This window comes from Mauremys reevesii, linkage group 2, assembly GCF_016161935.1.
Source record: "Mauremys reevesii isolate NIE-2019 linkage group 2, ASM1616193v1, whole genome shotgun sequence".
NCBI lineage: Eukaryota > Metazoa > Chordata > Testudines > Geoemydidae > Mauremys > Mauremys reevesii.
This window is the reverse complement of record NC_052624.1, coordinates 53,766,643-53,789,049: the sequence shown is the minus strand read 5'-3', so window position 1 is coordinate 53,789,049 and position 22,407 is coordinate 53,766,643. Positions and strand designations below refer to the sequence as shown.

Genomic DNA, 22,407 nt, shown 5'->3' with positions numbered 1-22,407 from the left:
TGTCCTGATGATTACACACACCTGTTCTGTCCTCATATATCTCTGTTCAAAATATAAGCTTGATGAATTTTGTCCAGCCACTCTTATACATCTAATTAAATATTTTACTTTAGAACCAGCAAGTCGCTGCCCATGCAGATTGATGGAGAACCATGGATGCAGACCCCTTGTACAGTAAGTATGCTTTTATCAACATAGCCTAGAGAACTGGAAAAGAAATTTGAGGGGGAAATATTTTTTCTGTGATAAAAAATGGCAACCAGTTTTAATGATCAAACTTTCATTTCAGCTCTCCTTAAATGTTAGAAACTGCTCCTTTTCAATTAGAGACAACTGTAGCTATCAACATTGACTTAGCTTACGCTCCATAATTTCTGTACACCCACACAGATACACAGCACGCCCACTCTCTCACGCGAACATAAAGAAACAAAACCTGTAATTTAATCATGCTATTTCTTCTACAGGTTGAGACGGAAGAAAAAGAAAGAGATTATTACATTTCTTATTTTAAATACTTGGGAGACTCTCAGATACTGTAGTGAGGGGAGGGCCATATAAATAGATCTTTGTGTGAGGACAGAACAGTGGGGAATCTCATGAGATATGTCACAAAATCTTTTGGAGTGAAGAGGTACTGCATAACCTCTTGCAGTGATAAATCTGTGGTTATAGAGCAACAGGACCTGTGCTTTCCCAGGGCTTGGCTACACTTGCAGATGTGCAGCGCTGGGAGTTACAGCTGTCTTCGTACAGCTGTGTAGGGAAAGCGCTGGAGTGTGGCCACACTGACAGCTACCAGCGCTGCAGTGTGGCCACATTTGCAGCATTTGCAGCACTGTTGGGAGTGGTGCATTATGGGCAGCTATCCCACAGAGCACCTTGTCCCATTTTGGCGCCATGGGTTGTGGGAAGGGGACGGAAGGGTGCGGGTCATTCCGCTTCCTGTCCCAACGCCCCGTGATGCATCGCTTCACATCCCAGCAGTCACTGTTTTTCCATCCACGTTTGGCGCCATTGTGACTCTCCCAACGGTTTCTGTGCAGCGCGATTTCTGTGGGAAATGGAGCCCGAGCTGCTGAGGAATATGCTGATGAGTCTCGCCAGCACATCACGTTTGGCAGTTAAGCTATTCCTTCAGCTCCAAAGTGACAGTGAGGAGTCCGACGATGATGATATCGAGTCGCCTGACGCATATGACACTAAATTGCTTGTGGCATTCACGGAAATGCTCAGCACTGTGGAACGCCACTTTTGGGCTCAGGAAACAAGCACCGAATGGTGGGATCACATCATCATGGAAGTCTGGGATGATGAGCAGTGGCTGCAGAACTTTTGGATGAGAAAAGCCACTTTCATGCATCCGAAGAAGTGAGCTGTAGCTCACGAAAGCTCATGCTTAAATAAATTTGTTAGTCTTTAAGGTGCCACAAGTACTCCTGTTTTTGTGTTAGTCTTTAAGGTGCCACAAGTACTCCTGTTTTTTTTTGCGGATACAGACTAACACGGCTGCTACTCTGAAACCTTTCATGGGACTGTGTGCTGAGCTCGCCCCCACCCTGTGGCGCAAGGACATGAGACTGAGAGCTGCCCTGCCAGTGGAGAAGTGGGTGGCTATTGCAATCTGGAAGCTGGCAACTCCAGACAGCTACCGGTCGGTCGGGAACCAGTTTGGAGTGGGAAAGTCGACCGTTGGAATCGTGTTGATGCAAGTTTGCAGGGCCATTAATCGCATCCTGCTAAGAAGAACCGTGACTCTGGGGAACGTGCAGGACATTGTGGATGGCTTTGCACAAATGGGTTTCCCTAACTGTGGAGGGGTGATAGATGGGACGCATATTCCTATTCTGGCACCCCCCCACCTAGCATCCGAGTACGTTAATCGGAAGGGGTATTTCTCTATGGTTCTCCAGGCGCTTGTGGATCACCGTGGGCGTTTCATTGACATTTACACAGGCTGGCCTGGAAAGGTGCATGATGCACGCATCTTTCGGAACAGTGGCCTGTTCAGGAAGATGCAGGCCGGGACTTTTTTCCCAGACCAGAAGATCACAGTAGGGGATGTCGAAATGCCCATTGTGATCCTTGGAGACCCCGCTTACCCATTAATGCCTTGGCTCATGAAACCGTATACAGGGAAGCTTGACAGGAGCAAGAACCGGTTCAACTACAGGCTGAGCCGGTGCCGAATGACTGTGGAGTGTGCTTTTGGCCGTTTAAAAGGGCACTGGCGATCTCTGTATGGGAAGCTAGACTTGGGGGAAAGCAGTGTCCCTGCGGTTATATCCGCATGCTGTACCCTCCATAATATTTGTGAAGGGAAGGGTGAAACATTCAGTCAGGCATGGACCGCCGAGGTTCAATGCCTGGAGGCTGAATTTGCACAGCCAGAGAGCAGGGCTACTAGAGAGGCCCAGCAAAGGGCTACAAGGATTAGGGATGCCTTGAGGGAGGAATTTGAGGCTGAAAGCCAACAGTAATATTTGTAGCCTTGCATGGGAGTGAAGTGCAGTGGTTACAATGTTAGTAGGAATCTGTTTTTCCGAAAATGATTTGCAGTGCCTGTTTCTTTCCTGGGCTACGGTATCTTTCAATTTCTGCAATAATAAAGACTGTTTTCAAAGCCAAGAATTCATTTATTGAAAAGAAAATAACTTTGTTGACAGACACACAACATTTTGGGAACCTAAAAGGGCAGGGGGGTCGAGGGGTGGACTGTACAGTCACAGGTTTGAATATGTCCTGTCTGGAGTGCTGTGCAATGAGTGCTGCACTTCAGGATGAAGATACTGCATGGTGATGGGGGTTGAGTGCAGAGGGTAAGGGTCGTAGTTCTCAGGGCTGGTTGGTGAACATACAGGTGTTGGGGGCAGCTGGTGGTGGTAAGAACCTGGATGCTGGGAAAGGGGGTTTGGAGCTGACATTGGGGCACAAGGGAAAGAGCTTTGGGACGGGGGGTGCGGCACGGTACTGCTCTGCCTGCATGGCTACGAGTGACTGGATAGAGTCCGCTTGGCGCGCCAGGATGCTTATCAGCTGCTTTGTGCTTTTCTTCTTAGCCGCTGCGTTTCTCTGGTGGATCTTGCTTTCCCTTTCCCTCCAGTCCTGCAGGTTTTTCCTCCAGTCCTGCACTTTCTTACTCTCTCTGGCAGACTGATCCATAACTGCTTTCAGCATGTCTTCTTTGCTTTTTCGCGGCTTCTTCCTGAGGTTTTGTAGCCTCTGAGCAGTCGATGATATGGGCAGTCCAGTAGTCAAGGACACTTTTCGAAAGGCAAAAATGGCAACAGTTAAGAGAGGCAGCATTGTTTATAATCTCATCCAGACAGTTATTCCCACACAGTGAAGGATTTTACAGTCTTCACTTTAGCATACTTTTCCCATACCAAACAGAGCGCACATAACCCACAGGAGCCACAAAATGGTGAGTAAGGGGGACTGATTGCTTCAGGGCTGTGCAGGGGTTTCTGTGCATTGGGGACAGCAAAGAGCTACAGGGGCATCTGCACTGAACACTCTCCCAACATTTTCCACAGGAGTTAATCCTGGAAGATATCTCGCTGCTGCGGGTCACCTGGGAAGAGCGGGAGGCTCTTCTACAGCAATGCGGATTCCGCCCTGGCCCCTATGCAGCTTGCCTGTGTGCAGCAATGGTCCCCTCACGGCACAGTGGCGCGGACGCGTTAGGCTGACTGGGACAAGGACCACAGTGGCTCTCCCTATAAACTTGCGCAAGCGCATTGCTCACGCTCTGGCTGAAACTTTTGAAGAGATTACCGAGGCTGATTACCGCGACGTGATAGACCACATCAATGGGCTATTCCACATCTAGGCATGCATGCATGCAGCCCTAACCCCCTCTCCTCTCCCGAAACATTTCCATCCTGAAAATAAAAGCCACTTACCGGTACCCGCTCCTCTGCTTGTCCTTCACCAAGTACCGGCTGCTGCGACTGGCTACCTTCCTCCTGGCTTGAGAAGAGCTCCTGGCTGCATGCCTCCAGGGACTCCGGAGTGTCTCCCCACACCCCAGTACCCTCACTCTCGGTTTCCTCCCCCCCTCCCCCTCCTTCTCCTCCTTCCCCCCCGCTCTGAAGTGTCCATCGTGGTCGTCGGACTGGCAGTGGGGTCACCCCCAAGTATTGCGTCCAGCTCCTTGTAAAAACGGCAGGTTGTGGGGGCAGCACCGGAGCGGCAGTTTCCCTCGCGGGCTTTGCAGTAGGCACTCCGCAGCTCCTTTACTTTAACCCTGCACTGCACTGCAGCATGTCCCGGTCATGGCCCCTTTCCAGCATGGCCCTTGATACCTGCCCAAAGGTATCGTAATTCCTACAGCTGGTGCAGCTGGGACTGCACAGCTTCCTCCCCCCAAACACTGATGAGGTCCAGCAGCTCACCATTGCTCCATGCTGGGGCTCGTTTGGTGTGTGAAGGCATGGTCACCTGGAAAGATTCACTGATTGCACTCCACACCTGGCTGAGCTAACAGGAAGGGGATTATTAAAATTCCCGGGGCATTTAAAGGGCGGGTCACCTGAGGCCAGGGCAGTAGAGTTCGAACTGATGAGCAGAGTGGCTGAACAGGCATTCTGGGATACCTCCAAATACCTCTGGAGGCCAATAACAGCACTTTTGGTGGCCACATTGGCGGAGCAGCGCTGCATCACCAGTGCTGCAGTCGTTATTCCCCAGGCCGAGGTGGAGTACAGCCAGCGCTGCAACCAGGGAGATGCAGTGCTATATGTGCCTTGCAAGTGTGGCCAGTGAGTAAGTTGCAGTGCTGTAAACCCACCACCAGCGCTGCAACTCTCCAGTATAGCCAAGCCCCTAGTCACTGGACTTTCAGAACCCATGGAAGGATGTTGGCCATACCATTTTTACAATCACCCCAATGTCTGATCCATGGAGCATCTGACCCATGGTTACAGCCAAGAACACCACACACTGTAGTCCATTTTGTTGCCTAGTCAAACTACCTTTTAAAAATGATCATAAAATGCATACGTTCTTGTGTGCAGCCCCTTCCCAGATTTACTGTATCATTCCTAAAATAAACTGCTCCATCCTCTATAACAAACACATTATAGAACATGTTTATTTCCCTTTGTGGGCAGACTAATCCACAGACTTTAAATTTCATAAAGGCGAGTAGCTGCAGAATCTCTATAAATTTAGTCACAGAAGAATGATTCTATTTGATTTTATTTTTTACATTTATATTATAAGAAATATTTCCACTATTTCTTCTGCTGAAAGCGTGCTGTTGCTCCCTGCATTCTCATAAATTTAGCCTGAACTGTTCTCTGTGTCTCCATGCACAAAAAATATTTGTGGCACCAAAAACAAAATTTACAACTCTTGTTAGACTTTCTCCTTGTCTTGGTTCTAAGTGGTCAGATATGTATCCAAGGCTAACATTAGAGGAAGGAGTTTTAGATATCTTTGTTTGATTTGAGATCATATTTCCAAGGCTCTGCTTCAGAAAGATTTTTTTTCTGGAAATCAGGGAGCATCTGTTCATAGACTATGTAGCTTTCTCTATTCAAGCACACACACACAAAAAGTATTACTAACTGTAACTGTGTGAACAAACTGTTTGAGCCCCAGGATTGCAAACTTCAGAAAAAAATATCAGGAAACTAGTATAGAAATCATGAGTTTTTTGCCTGTAGTACAGACTTCAGTAAAGTTTACCTTGAGGTTGTCCCTCTGACTTAACCAAAAGTAAATTATCATTTATTTTAAGATGAAGAAGAGTTCAATACAGACACCCACCCACACACAAACACCCACCCACTCATTTCTTTTAAGATGAAGAGGAGTTCCTCTCTCTCACACACACACGTGTGCACACACACACACAGAGTGAGTCCCATCTGTCTTCACATCTTTCCCTCTCCCTCCAGCGTTGACTGTGTTCTGGTTCAATGGTAGTATGGCACCTAGTGCTTTTGAAAATCATATCAGGCATATAGCTGTATCTTTAGGCACTTAAATACCTTTTAACTTTTGATCCTAAGTGCCAAAGTCACTTTTGAAATCTGCTTTAGCCATCTGAATTACTTATGCCCAGATTTTTAAAGGTATTTAGGAGCCTTTGGAGTTAGGCACCTAAATATCTTTTAAAATTTGGGCCCATGGTTTTTTGGTGAAATCTGACCCCCCCCCCCAAGTCAATGAGAGTTTTGCCATTGATTTAAATAGTGCCAGGATTTCACCCTATAGCTCTAATAACATAGAGAATATGAAAGCTAAAAACTAGTATTTGTACTGTGATAGCACCTAGAGTTCCCAATAAGTATGGGAGCCCCATTGTGCTAGGCACTGTACGCATATATAAAAAAGACAGTTCCTGCCCTAAATATCTTATAATCTCAGGCCTCAATTGTGCATTATGTTGCACATAGCCAGGCTGCTATGCTTGTCTGGAGATCCACTGTGGCCACCCAAGAAGAACAAGCTTCAGGATTGGGGCCTAAATTTTTGTGAAGGAAAAATTATAACATTAGTGGTTACATTAAACATTTTTTATAATTAGCTGAAGAGGAAATTCTATCACAGCTCACCCAGCCAAAATATAGTGACATGAAATATATTTATGGTCTCACTTGATCTCCAAACTGGTCATTAATAGTAATGAATCTTCAAAGGCTCTCAAGTTAATTTGATAAATTTCTGTCTTCGGGCACCAGAAAAATAATATTTCCATTTACCTACAACTGTCTTTAGCATTGTTTTGAAAAATCTCTAAGAATATTCTGTCTTAATTATAAAAAACTGCAATTTCACTTCTTTCATCTGTTGTTGATTTGGTAAGTACAAAATCTGAATCTCAAGTGGCCAATATCACTAGATTAAAAATGGAAAAAAGAGACATTTATGGTAGATGCAAGAATAGTTCCTCTGTGAAGGAATGGAAGAAATGCTAGTCCACTGGCAGGGCCATTTTAGTGGACTGCAAGAAATTAAAAATCTCATTGGTGTTTGTCACAAAGCAAGTTACATTCTTTCTGTCGATTGGTGTTGATAGGGTTTATTTAACAATGAGAAATTTATTACAATGGCATGATATTTTTTTCTCATGCTAAGAATTCATAATACATGGCACCAGAAAATTATACCATTGCTTTGATCATCCCTGGAAAAGAGGTTTGAATATTTATGTTTAAATGAATTTATGTATGAATTTTTTTCCTGCCTTTCTCTTACTCTTTAAGAGTGTAATTGAACCATTGTGCAGAAAGCCAGCCCAAGGTCTACCTCATTATTTAAGCCCCATCTAGGGGCAGGGAGACTAAGGGACGGCCATCTTGTGCCTCTTACTCATCGTGGAAAGGGTCTATGCGTAGCTAAGGGAGGGGCCACAGACCTGCTTTTACATAGATCCGCTGGCTCCAACACCCCATGCAGCAGGCACAGAGGAGCTGTAGTTGCAGTTCCAACCCATAGATCTCTCAAGCCATTAGGGCCTAATCTCACTGAATGCAATGGGACTTTTGTCCTTGATTTCAGTGGCAGCAGGATTGTGTCCTGGCTCCATAGCAGTTGATGATAGGGGAAACCATCCAGCAGTAGTTAAATAGTTAACATATAAACTGATACCAACCTGTAAAAAGTTTCTCTTGTTATAATGACAATTTGCATGAATTTCTGTTTCTAGCCCTGAGGTTTTTTGGGATTTTGTTTGTTTGTTTTGTTTGTTTGCTGCTGGGTTTCTTTCTTTCTTTCTTTAAGGTTCAGACACCTTACAGTGCAGTTGGGAATTATTTTTTCCGTTCACTGCTACACTGCACATTAGTTTTGTTTACCTATGCATAATTTTTCTTAATTTCACAATAGTCGGTTTTTGTAATTGACAATGCAATTTACTGCATGTGTGCTTTCTGCACCTCAGACAAGTATGCTACCATAATGCACCTATCTTTCCAATTCAAATTGTTAAGAAAAAATTAGTTGTGACTAATTGCCAATTAATTTGCAGTAACTTGGGGGAGGGGGAACAATTGCACCTACTAATTAAAATTTAAAATATTCCAAAGTGTCATCTTTAGGTGTCTGTGGAATACATAATTTCCATTTTAGTTCTGCGCTCGATCTGTAACAACCCTGAGCTTGACAGCTCTATTAATTTAAAAGCTCAGTGATACCTATTAGTACAAAACATGAAAAAAATGCTATTAATCATTTATTTTAATTTTGCAGCTCTGTCATTTTCGCAGTACGTTTAAGAATTATGTGACACCATAATGTTTTCCAATCTACCTGTGTGAAGGGGAAACAGATCACACTACTTAAGAGAGAGACTAGAGTATATTATTAGAGCTTAATTAATGCCAGACTGATTAGATGTGATTGCATTTTGCACAATAATATTGTTAAGAAATTGTTTAAAAGAACTGTCACAGCTCTATTTGAAACCATTGGGCTGGATCAGAGAGGTTTGGCCCAAATTTACACAGCCCAAGCCAGAAGAGAGGACACAAAGAGAGCTTAAAACTCACCTTTGCACTTCTCTTATCCTAGGGCCTCTCTGTGCGGGGTAGTCCTCTGCACTGTGTTAGACATGGGCAGCGTGTGAACTGCCTGTTGAGGGAGGCTAGCCCCCAGCCCTGCCCCTTCTCCTGGAGCCGAGAACCCCCCACCACAGGCTGCCCCAGCTCCAGAGTGCCAGATGGGCAGGCAGTGAGTCCCCAGTCCAACCCCAGCCCCGCAGCACTGGGAAGGTGGGTAGTGCCCTCCCCCCCGCCGGGCCACGGTAAGGGTGAAGACTAAGCTGCAAAGTGGGAAGCAGCATGGGGCTGAGTGTGGATGGGGCCACGCCTGGCTCTTTGGGGATGCTTAGCCTCCCCCAGCCTATGATACTCACCACCCATAGTGTTAGAGCACCCTTAAGGGCTGTTCTTTCTGGCCCATCTGCATCTGGTCCGGGGAGGAGCCGGTGGTCGTGGTACATGTAGGTACCAATGACATAGGGAAGGGTAGGAGAGATGTCCTGGAAGCCAAATTTAGGCTGCTAGGGAAGAGACTGAAATCCAGGACCTCTATGGTGGCATTCTCAGAAATGCTCCCAGTTCCATGCGCAGGGCCAGGTAGGCAGGCAGAGCTTCAGAGTCTCGATGCGTGGATGAGACGATGGTGTAGAGAGGAGGGGTTTATGTTCATTAGGAACTGGGGAAACTTCTGGGATGGGGGGAGCCTATACAGGAGAGATGGGCTCCACCTAAACCAAAGTGGAACCAGACTACTGGCACTAAACATTAAAAAGGTTGTAGAGCACTTTTTAAACTAGGAGATGGGGGAAAGCCAACTGCTGCAGAGGAGCATGTGGATCGGACACAGACTTCTCTTAGGGGAGAGTCTGATGATAGAGAATCTCCAGGTTATAGTCAGGAGCAGAGGATGGAAGAGGATAATATAAGAGCTGGATCAAATGATAAACAGTCACATAAAAAAGAATCTGGCACATCAGAAAAGGGCAGACAAACAGGGACAAGTTTTTAAAGTGCTTGTACACAAATGCTAGAAGTCTAAATAATAAGATGAGTGAACTAGAATGCCTTGTGATAAAGGAGGATATTGATATAATAGGCATCACAGAAACCTGGTGGACTGAGAGCAATCAATGGGACACAATCATTCCGGGGTACAAAATATATCGGAAGGACAGAACAGGTCATGCAGGGGAAGGAGTGGCACTATATGTGAAAGAAAATGTAGATTCAAATGAAGTAAAAATCTTAAGCAAATCCACATGTCCCATAGAATCTCTATGGATAGAAATTTCATGCTCTAATAAAAATATAACATTAGGGATCTATTATCGACCACCTGACCAGGACAGTAATAATGATGATGATATGCTAAGGGAAATTAGAGAGGCTATCAAAATTAAGAACCCAATAATAGTGGGGGATTTCAATTATCCCCATATTGACTGGGAACATTTCACTTCAGGACGAAATGCAGAGATAAAATTTCTCGATACTTTAAATGACTGCTTCATGGAGCAGCTGGTACGGGAACCCACAAGGGGAGAGGCAACTCTAGATTTAATCCTGAGTGGAGCGCAGGAGCTGGTGCAAGAGGTAACTATAACAGGACCACTTGCAAATAGTGACCATAATACAATAGCATTCAACATCCCTGTGGTGGGAAGAACACCTCAACAGCCCAACACTGTGGCATTTAATTTCAAAAGGGGGAACTATACAAAAATGAGGGGGTTAGTTAGACAAAAGTTAAAAGGTACAGTGACTAAAGTGAAATCCCTGCAAGTTGCATGGGCCCTTTTTAAAGACCCCAAAATAGAGGCCCAACTTCAATGTATACCCCAAATTAAGAAACACAGTAAAAGATCTAAAAAAGAGCCACCATGACTTAACAACCATGTAAAAGAAGCAGTGAGAGATAAAAAGACTTCCTTTAAAAATTGGAAGTCAAATCCTAGTGAGGCAAATAGAAAGGAGCACAAACACTGCCAACTTAAGTGCAAGAGTGTAATAAAAAAAGCCAAAGAGGAGTTGAAGAACGGCTAGCCAAAAACTCCAAAGATAATAACAAAAAATTTTTTAAGTACATCAGAAGCAGGAAGCCTGCTAAACAACCAGTGGGGCCCCTTGACGATCTAAATACAAAAGGAGCGCTTAAAGACGATAAAGTCATTGCGGAGAAACTAAATGGATTCTTTGCTTCAGTCTTCACGGCTGAGGATGTTAGGGAGATTCCCAAACCTGAGCTGGCTTTTGTAGGTGACAAATCTGAGCAACTGTCACAGATTGAAGTGTCACTAGAGGAGGTTTTGGAATTAATTGCTAAACTCAATATTAACAAGTCACCAGGACCAGATGGCATTCACCCAAGAATTCTGAAAGAACTCAAATGTGAAGTTGCGGAACTATTAACTAAGGTTTGTAACCTGTCCTTTAAATCGGCTTCGGCACGCAATGACTGGAAGTTAGCTAATGTAATGCCAATATTTAAAAAGGGCTCTAGAGGTGATCCCGGCAGTTACAGACCGGTAAGTCTAACATCGGTACCGGGCAAATTAGTCGAAACAATAGTTAAAAATAAAATTGTCAGACACATAGAAAAACATAAACTGTTGAGCAATAGTCAACATGGTTTCTGTAAAGGGAAATCGTGTCTTACTAATCTATTAGAGTTCTTTGATGGGGTCAACAAACATGTGGACAAGGGGGATCCAGTTGACATAGTGTACTTAGATTTCCAGAAAGCCTTTGACAAGGTCCCTCACCAAAGGCTCTTACGTAAATTAAGTTGTCATGGGATAAGAGGGAAGATCCTTTCATGGATTGAGAACTGGTTAAAAGACAGGGAACAAAGGGTAGGAATAAATGATAAATGTTCAGAATGGAGAGGGGTAACTAGTGATGTTCCCCAAGGGTCAGTCCTCGAACCAATCCTGTTCAATTTATTCATAAATGATCTGGAGAAAGGGGTAAACAGTGAGGTGGTAAAGTTTGCAGATGATACTAAACTACTCAAGATAGTTAAGACCAAAGCAGATTGTGAAGAACTTCAAAAAAATCTCACAAAACTAAGTGATTGGGCAACAAAATGGCAAATGAAATTTAATGTGGATAAATGTAAAGTAATGCACATTGGAAAAAATAACCCCAACTATACATACAATATGATGGGGGCTAATTTAGCTACAATGAGTCAGGAAAAAGATCTTGGCATCATCGTGGATAGTTCTCTGAAGATGTCCACGCAGTGTGCAGAGGTGGTCAAAAAAGCAAACAGGATGTTAGGAATCATTGAAAAGGGGATAGAGAATAGGACTGAGAATATATTATTGCCCTTATATAAATCCATGGTACGCCTACATCTCGAATACTGTGTACAGGTGGTCTCCTCACCTCAAAAAAGATATTCTAGCACTAGAAAAGGTTCAGAAAAGGGCAACTAAAATGATTAGGGGTTTGGAGAGGGTCCCATACGAGGAAAGATTAAAGAGGCTAGGACTCTTCAGCTTGGAAAAGAGGAGACTAAGGGGGGATATGATAGAGGTATATAAAATCATGAGTGATGTTGAGAAAGTGGATAAGGAAAAGTTATTTACTTATTCCCATAATACAAGAACTAGGGGTCACCAAATGAAATTAATAGGCAGCAGGTTTAAAACAAATAAAAGGAAGTTCTTCTTCACGCTGCGCACAGTCAACTTGTGGAACTCCTTACCTGAGGAGGTTGTGAAGGCTAGGACTATAACAATGTTCAAAAGGGAACTGGATAAGTTCATGGTGGCTAAGTCCATAAGTGGCTATTAGCCAAGATGGGTAAAGAATGGTGTCCCTGGCCTCTGTTCATCAGAGGATGGAGATGGATGGCAGGAGAGAGATCACTTGATCATTGCCTGTTAGGTATCAGAGGGGTAGCCGTGTTAGTCTGGATCTGTAAAAGCAGCAAAGAGTCCTGTGGCACCTTATAGACTAACAGACGTTTTGGAGCGTGAACTTTCGTGGGTGAATACCCACTTCATCAGATGCATGTGTAGTGGAAATTTCCAGGGGCAGGTATATATATGCAAGCAAGAAGCAGGCTAGAGATAACGAGGTTAGTTCAGTCAGGGAGAATGAGGCCCTCTTCTAGCAACTGAAGTGTGAAAACCAAGGGAGGAGAAATTGGTTCTGTAGTTGGCAAGCCATTCACAGTCTTTGTTTAATCCTGAGTTGATGGTGTCAAATTTTCAGATGAACTGAAGCTCAGCAGTTTCTCTTTGAAGTCTGATCCGAACTTTTTTTGCTGCAGGATGGCCACCTTAAGATCTGCTATTGTGTGGCCAGGGAGGTTGAAGTGTTCTCCTACAGGTTTTTGTATATTGCTATTCCTAATATCTGATTTGTGTCCATTTATTCTTTTCAGTAGAGACTGTCCAGTTTGGCCGATGTACATAGCAGAGAGGCATTGCTGGCATATGATGGCGTATATTACATTGGTGGACGTGCAGGTGAATGAACCGGTGATGGTGTGGCTGATCTGGTTAGGTCCTATGATGGTGTCGCTGGTGTAGATATGTGGGCAGAATTGGCATCGAGGTTTTTTGCATTGGTTCCTGAGTTAGAGTCACTATGGTGCAGTGTGCAGATACTGGTGAGAATATGCTTCAGGTTGGCAGGTTGTCTGTGGGCGAGGACTGGCCTGTGAAAGTGTGGGATCATTGTCCAGGATGGGTTGTAGATCCCTGATGATGCATTGGAGAGGTTTTAGCTGAGGACTGTATGTGATGGCCAGTGGAGTCCTGTTGGTTTCTTTCTTGGGTTTGTCTTGCAGTAGGAGGCTTCTGGGTACACATCTGGCTCTGTTGATCTGTTTCCTTATTTCCTTGTGCGGGTATTGTTTTGAGAATGCTTGGTGGAGATTTTGTCGGCGTTGGTCTCTGTCTGAGGGGTTAGAGCAGATGCGGTTGTACCTCAGTGCTTGGCTGTAGACAATGGATCGTGTGGTGTGCCCAGGATGGAAGCTGGAGGCATGAAGGTAGGCATAGCAGTCAGTAGGTTTTCGGTATAGGGTGGTGTTAATGTGACCATCACTTATTTGCACCGTGGTGTCTAGGATGTGGACCTCCCGTGTAGATTGGTCCAGGCTGAGGTTGATGGTGGGGTGGAAGCTGTTGAAATCGTGGTGGAATTTTTCCAGAGTCTCCTTCCCATGGGTCCAGATGATGAAGATGTCATCAATGTAGCATAGGTAGAGAAGGGCCGTGAGTGGACAAGAGCTGAGGAAGCGTTGTTCCAGCTCAGCCATAAAAATGTTGGCATATTGTGTGGCCATGCGGGTGCCCATAGTGGTGCCACTGATCTGCAGGTATATATTGTCATCAAATTTGAAATAGTTGTGTGTGAGGATAAAGGCACAGAGCTCAGCAACCAGTTGTGCTGTGGCATCATCAGGGATACTATTCCTGACAGCTTGTATTCCATCAGTGTGTGGGATGTTTGTGTAGAGAGCCTCTACATCCATGGTGGCTAGGATGGTGATTTCTGGAAGGTCACCAATGCATTGTAGTTTCCTCAGGAAATCAGTGGTGTCACGGAGATAGCTGGGAGTGCTGATGGCATCTCCACCAAGCATTCTCAAAACTACAATACACGTACGAGGAAATAAGGAAACAAATCAACAGAGCCGTTCTTATGTTCTTATGGTCTCAGTCACTTTGGGGGATAGTTATGATGTAGTGTTGCCCAGTCACACCTGCCCCAGCAGCAGGGAGAGGAGTGGCATACAAATCCCTAGTCTGTGGCCTGGTCTACACTACAAGGTTATATTGAATTTAGCAGCGTTAATTCACTTTAACCCTGCACCCGTCCACACAACAAAGCCCTTTATATCGATATAAAGGGCTCTTAATACCGATATCTGTACTCCTCCCTGATGAGGGGAGTAGCGCTGAAATCGGTATTGCCATTTCGGATTAGGGTTAGTGTAGCCGCAATTCGATAGTGCACCATTGTGACCGCTCTGGACAGCAATCTGAACTCGGATGCACTGGCCAGGTAGACAGGAAAAGCCCCACGAACTTTTGAATTTCATTTCCTGTTTGCCCAGTGTGGAGCGCCGATTAGCACGGGTCACCATGCAGTCCCAGAATCAAAAAAGAGCTCCAGCATGGACCGTATGGGAGATACTGAATCTGATCTCTGTATGGGGAGATGAATCTGTTTTATCAGAACTCCGTTCCAATAGACAAAATGCCAAAGCATTTGAAAATATCTCCAAGGCTATGATAGACAGAGGCCACAACAGGAACTCAACACAGTGCTGCGTGAAACTTAAGGAGCTGAGACAAGCGTAACGGAAAGCCAAAGAATCAAATGGATGCTCACAGAGGGAGGGAGGGAGGGAGGGAGGGAGGGAGAAGAGACTGAGGACTCGAGCTATCCCACAGTTCCTGCACTCTCCGAAAATCATTTGCATTCTTGACTGAGCTCCCAAAGCCTGAAGGGTCAAAAACATTGTCATGGGTGGTTCAGGGTATATGTTGTCAGCCCCCCTCCCCCGCCCCCCGGTGAAAGAAAAGGGAAAAAAATAATTTCTTGCGTTTTTTCAATGTCACCGTATGTCTACTGGATGCTGCTGGCAGACGTGGTGCTGCAGCGCTAAACAGCAGCATCCCCTCCCCTTCCCTTCCTGATGGCAGACGGTGCAATATGACTGATAGCCGGCATCCTCATCATCCCATGAGTGCTCCTGGCTGGCCTCGGAGAGGTCGGCTGGGGGCGCCTGGGCAAAAATGGGAATGACTCCCAGTCATTCCCTTCTTTAAGCTTTGTCTAATGGAGATTCACTCCTGCCTGGAATATCATAGCAGCTGGAGGCTGCTTCCCCCCGCCTTTTATCTCTGATTGCAGATGCAATAAAGTCAGTTTCTTATTCATGCATTCTTTATTACTTCATCACACAAATGGGGGGATAACTGCCATGGTAGCCCAGGAGGGGTGGTGGAGGAGGGAAGCAACGGGTGGGGTTGTTGCAGGGGCACCCCCTAGAATGGCATGCAGCTCATCATTTCAGCGGGATGTCTAGGACTCTGACCCGGAGTGGCCGTTTGCCTCTCTGGTTCTTTAGTAGGCTTGCCTGATATTCAAGGCAGGACTGACTTTACCTTTAGACAAAACTTTAAGAAGGGAATGACCTGGGGAGTCATTCCCATTTTTGTCCATGCGCCCCCCGGCCGACCTCACCATGGCCAGCCAGGGGCACCCATGACAGCAGCAGACGGTACAGTATGACTGGTAACCGTCATTGTCAACTTGCAAAGCAGCAGACGTTACAGTAGGGCTGGTAACCATCTCTGCTAACTTGCGAAGGCAAGTGACTGCTGCTGTGTAGCACTACAGTACCGCATCTGTCAGCAGCATCCAGTAGACATATGGTGACAGCGAAAAAAGTCTGAACGGGCTTCATGGTTGCCATGCTATGGCGTCTGCCAGGGCAATGCAGGGAAAAGGGTGCAAAATGATTGTCTGCCGTTGCTTTCACGGGGGGAGGATTGACTGATGACATTTACCCAGAATCACCCACGACACTGTTTTTGCCCCATCATGCATTGTGATCTCAACCCAGAATTCCAATGGGCGGGGGAGACTGCGGGAACTATGGGATAGCTACCCACAGTGCAACGCTCCGGAAATCGACGCTAGCCTCAGTACATGGACGCACACTGCCAAATTAATGTGCTTAGTGTGGCCGCGTGCACTCGACTTTATACAATCTGTTTCCAACTACCGGTTTCTGTAAAATCGGAATAATCCCGTAGTGTAGACATACCCTTCGGGATAATCCTGTAAACCTCCCTGCTGAAAGTGTGGAGCCAAGTGGCCACCTGTTACCCACGTACATGTCTCACTCTGTTCATATTTGAATTTAACTTTGTATCCTCTAAGGTGTAGAGTTGACTGTTAATCCAAATATTTTAACATAAACTGAGAGTATCATTTATAGTTTCTTATTAGTTAGTGTCTTGATTAATTCCTGTATTTATAACACCACATTCTGTTTTCATTGGAAGGGCAATGATTACCTCTTATTTAAGTGTACTATGATGTTAGGAACACACATATAACAAGCACACATTGTAGAACTCAATAACATAAAAGGAAAACGATTTGATCTAAGAAACACAGTTAATACATTAAACTTAGTACTCCCAAGTGCATTTAATTTACTGGATGCTTTGTGTTACTGTGGCTTCAAGGCAGATTTTGAAGCTCTGATGTGCTCCTGAAAAACATAAATGCCCATTTTATATTTTATTTATGTATATATAAACATGTTTAATATGACAGACTCAGACTTCTCATTTATTAGCAAACATTACTATCTTCAAATATGGAGCAATTACTATATCTAATTTTAAGAGTTATGCTCTTCTTTAAATTGGGTATGGTTTTCCTTTTAGCAAGTATATCATTAGCTGCACTTCTCAGGGCTGCAAAAATTATTTTAAAATTTCTAATGCTACATTTTCCCTGGAGCCATTTATTGATGTCTCAGCCCTATAAAACTTCTGAATTAGGACTACAAACTTACAGGGTGAAATCCTGGTTCCATTGAAGTGAGTGGGAGTTTTGCCAGTGATTTCAGTGGAGCCAGAATTTTACCCATAGTGTTATATACCAACCTTTCATCAAATGCATCATAAACTACTGGTAGTACTTTTGGCTGCTTACAGTTTCTGTTTGGTTGGAGCTTTGTTTTCTGCTTGTTTTGTGTTTTTCTTAAAATATAAAGTTTTCCAAGCAGAAGCATTTTCTCATGTTTTTCCTATAGCTGCAACTTAACTTTGCATCTTTTAGAAAGATTTTTTCTTTAATTTTCTGATAATCAGTCCACGTACATTGCTTTGTCAAAATAATCACAAAAACATTCACATTGACCCAAGGGTCATATTAAATTCTCCCAATGCAACAGAGCTAAATGGTTTCTCCACTCAGTGCTTTCACTTCACGTTGAACCCACGGTCTCCAGGAAAGCATGAGAAAATAGCATTTGCAGCATTCCATGAAAGTCAAGAGGATTTGGATCTCAGATGCAGTGCGTGTTCCTAAAAGAGGCCATCCCACCACCCCCGTGCCCAAACATAACACCTACATATGATGTCTGACCGGTGACGGCAACCCATGAGATAAATTCACAGGGCCAGGTCATCAGCTGGCATCAATGGAGCTATGCTGATCTGGTCCCCAGATTGGTGCCTGAAGCTAGGTTGACTGTGAGGAAAAGAGAATCATACACTAAATTTCATGCTAACAAACAGTAACATACTAAAGTTACATATTAGGTTGCAGTGCAACAAACATGTGAAGAGTAAGCTAAAATTCCCATAGAGTTAAATAAACCCCCTCATCCTGATGAGATTTTTATGTGTCTGTCTCCTTAGATTGTAAAGTAAATTTCCATCCCCAAGAAAAGGATTGTTCTATATTTTAATGAGCCTCTCCACGTGATGTACATTTTTGTTTCATCACTATTAGTGAATGACAAGTGAAGAATATTCATTTTACCTTGAAAATGTCAGGTATGCACTTTAAGAAAGAGATTTTTTGCAGTTTTTAATGAGGCGGTGTTTCTTTTGAAAGAAATACCCATTTCTGATGTGGATACTATGCAGGTGACAACTGATATTTAATAAGTGATGGTTCTTGTATTAGTTGTAGTTCACTAAAGAAAATGTCTCAGATTGCTTTTGAAAAACTCTTAGTGTCACTAGCCCAAAGGCAAGATGTGACCTTTTTATTACATAATGAGAATCATTTATTATCTTACAATGTATCTTAAAGTCACAGACAAAATGCCACTTTGATAATTGCTTTCAATTAGCTTTGAGCATAGCATACATTCATAAAATGTCCTCTCTAATTTAGACTTGAATTAGAGAAAATTGCAGACATAATATACTTTAAGGTTGTCTCATTTAAGGTGATTCGTAGTTTTATATCAAAGAAATCAAAATGAGTGGCTTTAGAGCAGTCTTTCAAAGTGTTTTAAACAGGCTTTTCAATATTTGATTCTGTTCTATTACCAATTAATTAACAAATTAGAATGCTAGTTCATCATTTTTGACCTTTTTTTCTATGTTAACTTTTGACTTTCATTCCTAATGGTTATTTTGAAATTAAGTATCATGGCTCGTGTTAAAAGAGAAGAACAATCTGATTAGGGGAATAAATAAGGCATGCTATGATACAGTGTATATCTTAATAATGGGAAACTAGCTTGGTGTCCCCAACATACAATGTGTCCTTTCCTGCTTTTGAATTCCTTTTTACCATGTGGCTATGCAAAATATTCAAGTGACAAGCAGTGATAAAAGGGCAGGTTATAAATCTTATGCTCCTGTAGTAAGAGAGCATGTTGCCGTGTTCTTATTATATATGATTAATAATATGGATTGCCTGTATAATTACAATTTATGTGTTGTAACTAGGACTATAAATTAATTTGTTTATGATATAAGCAAATGTCAGTTGTAACAAAATGTATTTCCATATTGACCTTTCAATCCTTGGTCATCTGAAGGTTCAGAAACTACATTTTAAGATTTGAAGTGGTTCAGTCTCTTTGGATATTTGTAAAAATATGATAAAGAAGCTGAGTTAGCTAAAGGGATAACTGGTTTTTTTTTCTTTCCCTCCCCTAGATAAAAATTACCCACAAGAATCAAGCCCCAATATTGGTGGGACCTCCTCCAAAAACCGGTCTATTCTCCTCCATTATCAGAAGAACAAGGAACCACAGCAAGGAATAAGCCTCTGTAGTTTAGTTCTTAGAAAACAAATTAGCAGCGCTGGGCTTTGGAATATTTATGCCGGAAATCTTTCAAAAGTTTTAGAATATCCTCTACTCACAGAATTCTGGAATTTGGCATAAGAGTTTCAGTGACTGAGCTAATGTAAAATTATGCTGTTAGAAAAATTTATTGTCACTTTTTTTTTTAGGCATTTTGCATGAGGAAAGCAGATGTTTATGTACAGTGATATGGCATCTTTTTGTTGCATGCATTACCATTTACTAATTTATGGGATAATTCTGCCATGGAACACGAGGAGGGAATGCTCTGGGTAATTTGATTTATTTGGTAAGATTTTATTTGTAGTTAATTCTAATGCAATGATCATAATCCAAAGATTCTGTAGTTGCCCTCTTGAACCCAAGCACCTTCAGATCAGCAATTGATTTGACGTGTATCGCATAAGAGCTTGGAAGTTCACAGGTCCCATTAACTTGGCCTTTTACATTTAACATTTCTTGCCACTCTAGTGAATATTTTTCCTCAGCAATTTAACCGCACTGAGCAGTATTAAAATCCTTTTCCTGTGCTAAATTACCTTTCATCTTTCAAACACTGATGCACGTGAGTAACTTTACACACACACAAAGTCCCATTGGATCACTGGTACTATTCACATGCAGATAACTACTCACATGTGTAACTTTTTGCAAGATGGGAAGTCAATGCAGGTTTGCCTGAGTGAGGACTACAGAGCTAAAGGTTAAAGGAGAGCGAACAAAGGCAATGCTACTTGCAAAACTAGTCAGCAGCATTGTTTGTTGAAACATTAAAACATTTTACTCAACAGTAAATTTTTGTAATATGCCAAACTGTTGTTGTGGAAAATTGACCACACATTGAGTTTGGATCAGATCAGTCTGAGGCTCCTTTATTGATACAAGCGCAGGGGGGTAACAGCTCTCAGTAGCTGCCCCCTGATTCAAGGAACACAAGCTTTTTCAAGCTTAAAACCACAGACAAATTACACATACTTCCATATTAATTATCTTATTTGGAATACATTGCAAACTTAATACAGGTCAAAAGCAAAAAGAACAAATCACCCTTATTATTCACAGTTGGATTTGTTTGCCGTTTGACTTTTCTAACAGTGCTATTGAGGTTATATGTTTCCTAAATTTGAGTTATTACAAATTATGCTACTTGGGGACTTTTTTACTCTGCCCCCATATGCCCTTTATACACACAAAGCCATTGTTCTGCTTTGGGGACTTTCCATACAAAAACAGGCTTGGTCAATTCTTTAGCCCTGTAAGCTTGACCAGAGTCATAAGGCCCCCCTAAATTTTCCTTCACACTTTAAATCATCTCGCATATTGGCCAATAGTGCAGTATGTATGCACACAAATAACCAAACCACATGCCTAATAAACTGCATTTTCCACCAAAGATTTAGTGAAGGAGGCTTCAGAGAAATGGGTTCATTAATAATTAATCATGCACACTGGAGCAGACTTACTTCTGAAAATTTACAGTTCTTTGATTACCTTGGCAATGTCCAAACTAATGCTGGAATAGGAAAAACAGTCTATTAATTACAATTTACATGTTCACCTTTCACTTGTTTCATACATGAATAGACTGACACATAAACTTGCTGCTTCACAATTAAAACCATTTCTAATTTTGTTGTTATTTATAAATTTGCAACATCTCTCATTTTCTCATGCTTTAAATTAGTCTTCTTAAGGAAAGGACATGCTCTTATCAGTTCCCTTTCTATTCATTGCTACCTGAAATCAAAACAATTCCTATTATAATAATTTGAGAGGCCATTGTTTAGCTCTTCATTTTCTCAGCCCTCTGAGAGACTTCTTAACAGCTTGGAAATTGCAGCACAGGTCTTATTGTTGATGGTTTGCATGGTACTGTCAGACTGTCTAATGGGCAGGTCCAAGAATGGCAACCTTTTTCAGTGTTGCAATAAATTTACAATATGAGTCTGCAGTAAAATGCTTTTTTATGCAGTCTTGACGTTGTTCTTTGTACAAAATGACCTGCACCTCATCGCTGCATGTTTTATGTTCTCAAACATTCCATCAGGGAGGCGGAGGGAAGGGCAGGGGGAACTGCTTGAAATGCATGATTTATTAGTTTCCTCCCACCTTTATCGATACATTAAAGTGCCAATGAGTTATCCAATCTATTTTTCTATCGATTCATTCATCCTTGAAAAGCAAATAGCATTTAATCATTCTGTTGTGCACGGTACTGTGCATGGATTTAAGTAAAGCTGCTGCCATTTGGTTACTTAGTATGAGTATTCAGCATCTCTTTTGTATATAATAGATACTGAACAAAAAGGCAGTATAGTGCTGGTGAGGATTATGTATATGAAATGCGCTCTCAATGTTCTGTAAACATTAAGAGGCAAAGACCAACATTAAGTTTAGCATCAGGTAGAAAAATGAGATGACAATTATTCCTTAAAATTAAGACATAATTCTCCATTGCTGGGTCCAACGACGTTAACAATTACAGCAGGATTTGAACGTTACTTGTTCTTGTATATTACATGCACTCTCTCCTGCACACACAAGATTCTGATGCAGTAGTTACTGCAGATTTCTGTAATTACAAGGTAAAAAGTATTTGCATAAATAAAGACCTTGCTGGCATAATGTGCACATTGGCTTTCTGAAATTATGGTTACAGGTAATAAATATTTGCTCATTTTGACATAGAATTTTCTACTGTTGCTATTCAACCTTTTATGTCAAAACGTGTTTAATGATATCATTATATAATATGCCCTCAATGATAATCTCTTGAACACTGTCTCTCTGAAAAACAAATAAAATGGTGCATAGGCTATTCTTTAACAATGTATGCCATCATTAAAGTGTCTGATAGCCTGAGAATAAGTAACTGTCAGCTCTATGGTTTTCTATAATAGAGGGATGGATGGGTTCATATATACACTGTCACTCCCCACACATACCTCCATCAGAATAGCTGATTTCTCCAATGGTATCTGTGCTCAAGAGGCTAACTCATGACTGACATTCTCACTAACCAAATAAATATAACAAATTAGTCTCTTCACTGTATATGGCTACTTACACTATCAGTTTGTTTTTACTATTAAA

At 42.6% G+C, this 22,407-nt stretch overlaps 1 protein-coding gene across 2 annotated transcripts in view; it reads left to right on the top strand.

The window, feature by feature from the left end:
* DGKB (diacylglycerol kinase beta) overlaps positions 1–22,065 on the top strand; it is a 474,599-nt gene extending 452,534 nt beyond the window's left edge. For both annotated transcript variants that reach the window (XM_039523585.1, XM_039523584.1), the window contains 2 exons: positions 114–174; positions 19,166–22,065. In XM_039523585.1, the coding sequence (XP_039379519.1) occupies positions 114–174; positions 19,166–19,273 (169 nt within the window). In that variant the 3' untranslated portion in view covers positions 19,274–22,065. The remainder of the gene's footprint in view (positions 1–113; positions 175–19,165) is intronic.
* The last annotated feature ends 342 nt before the right edge of the window (positions 22,066–22,407 follow it).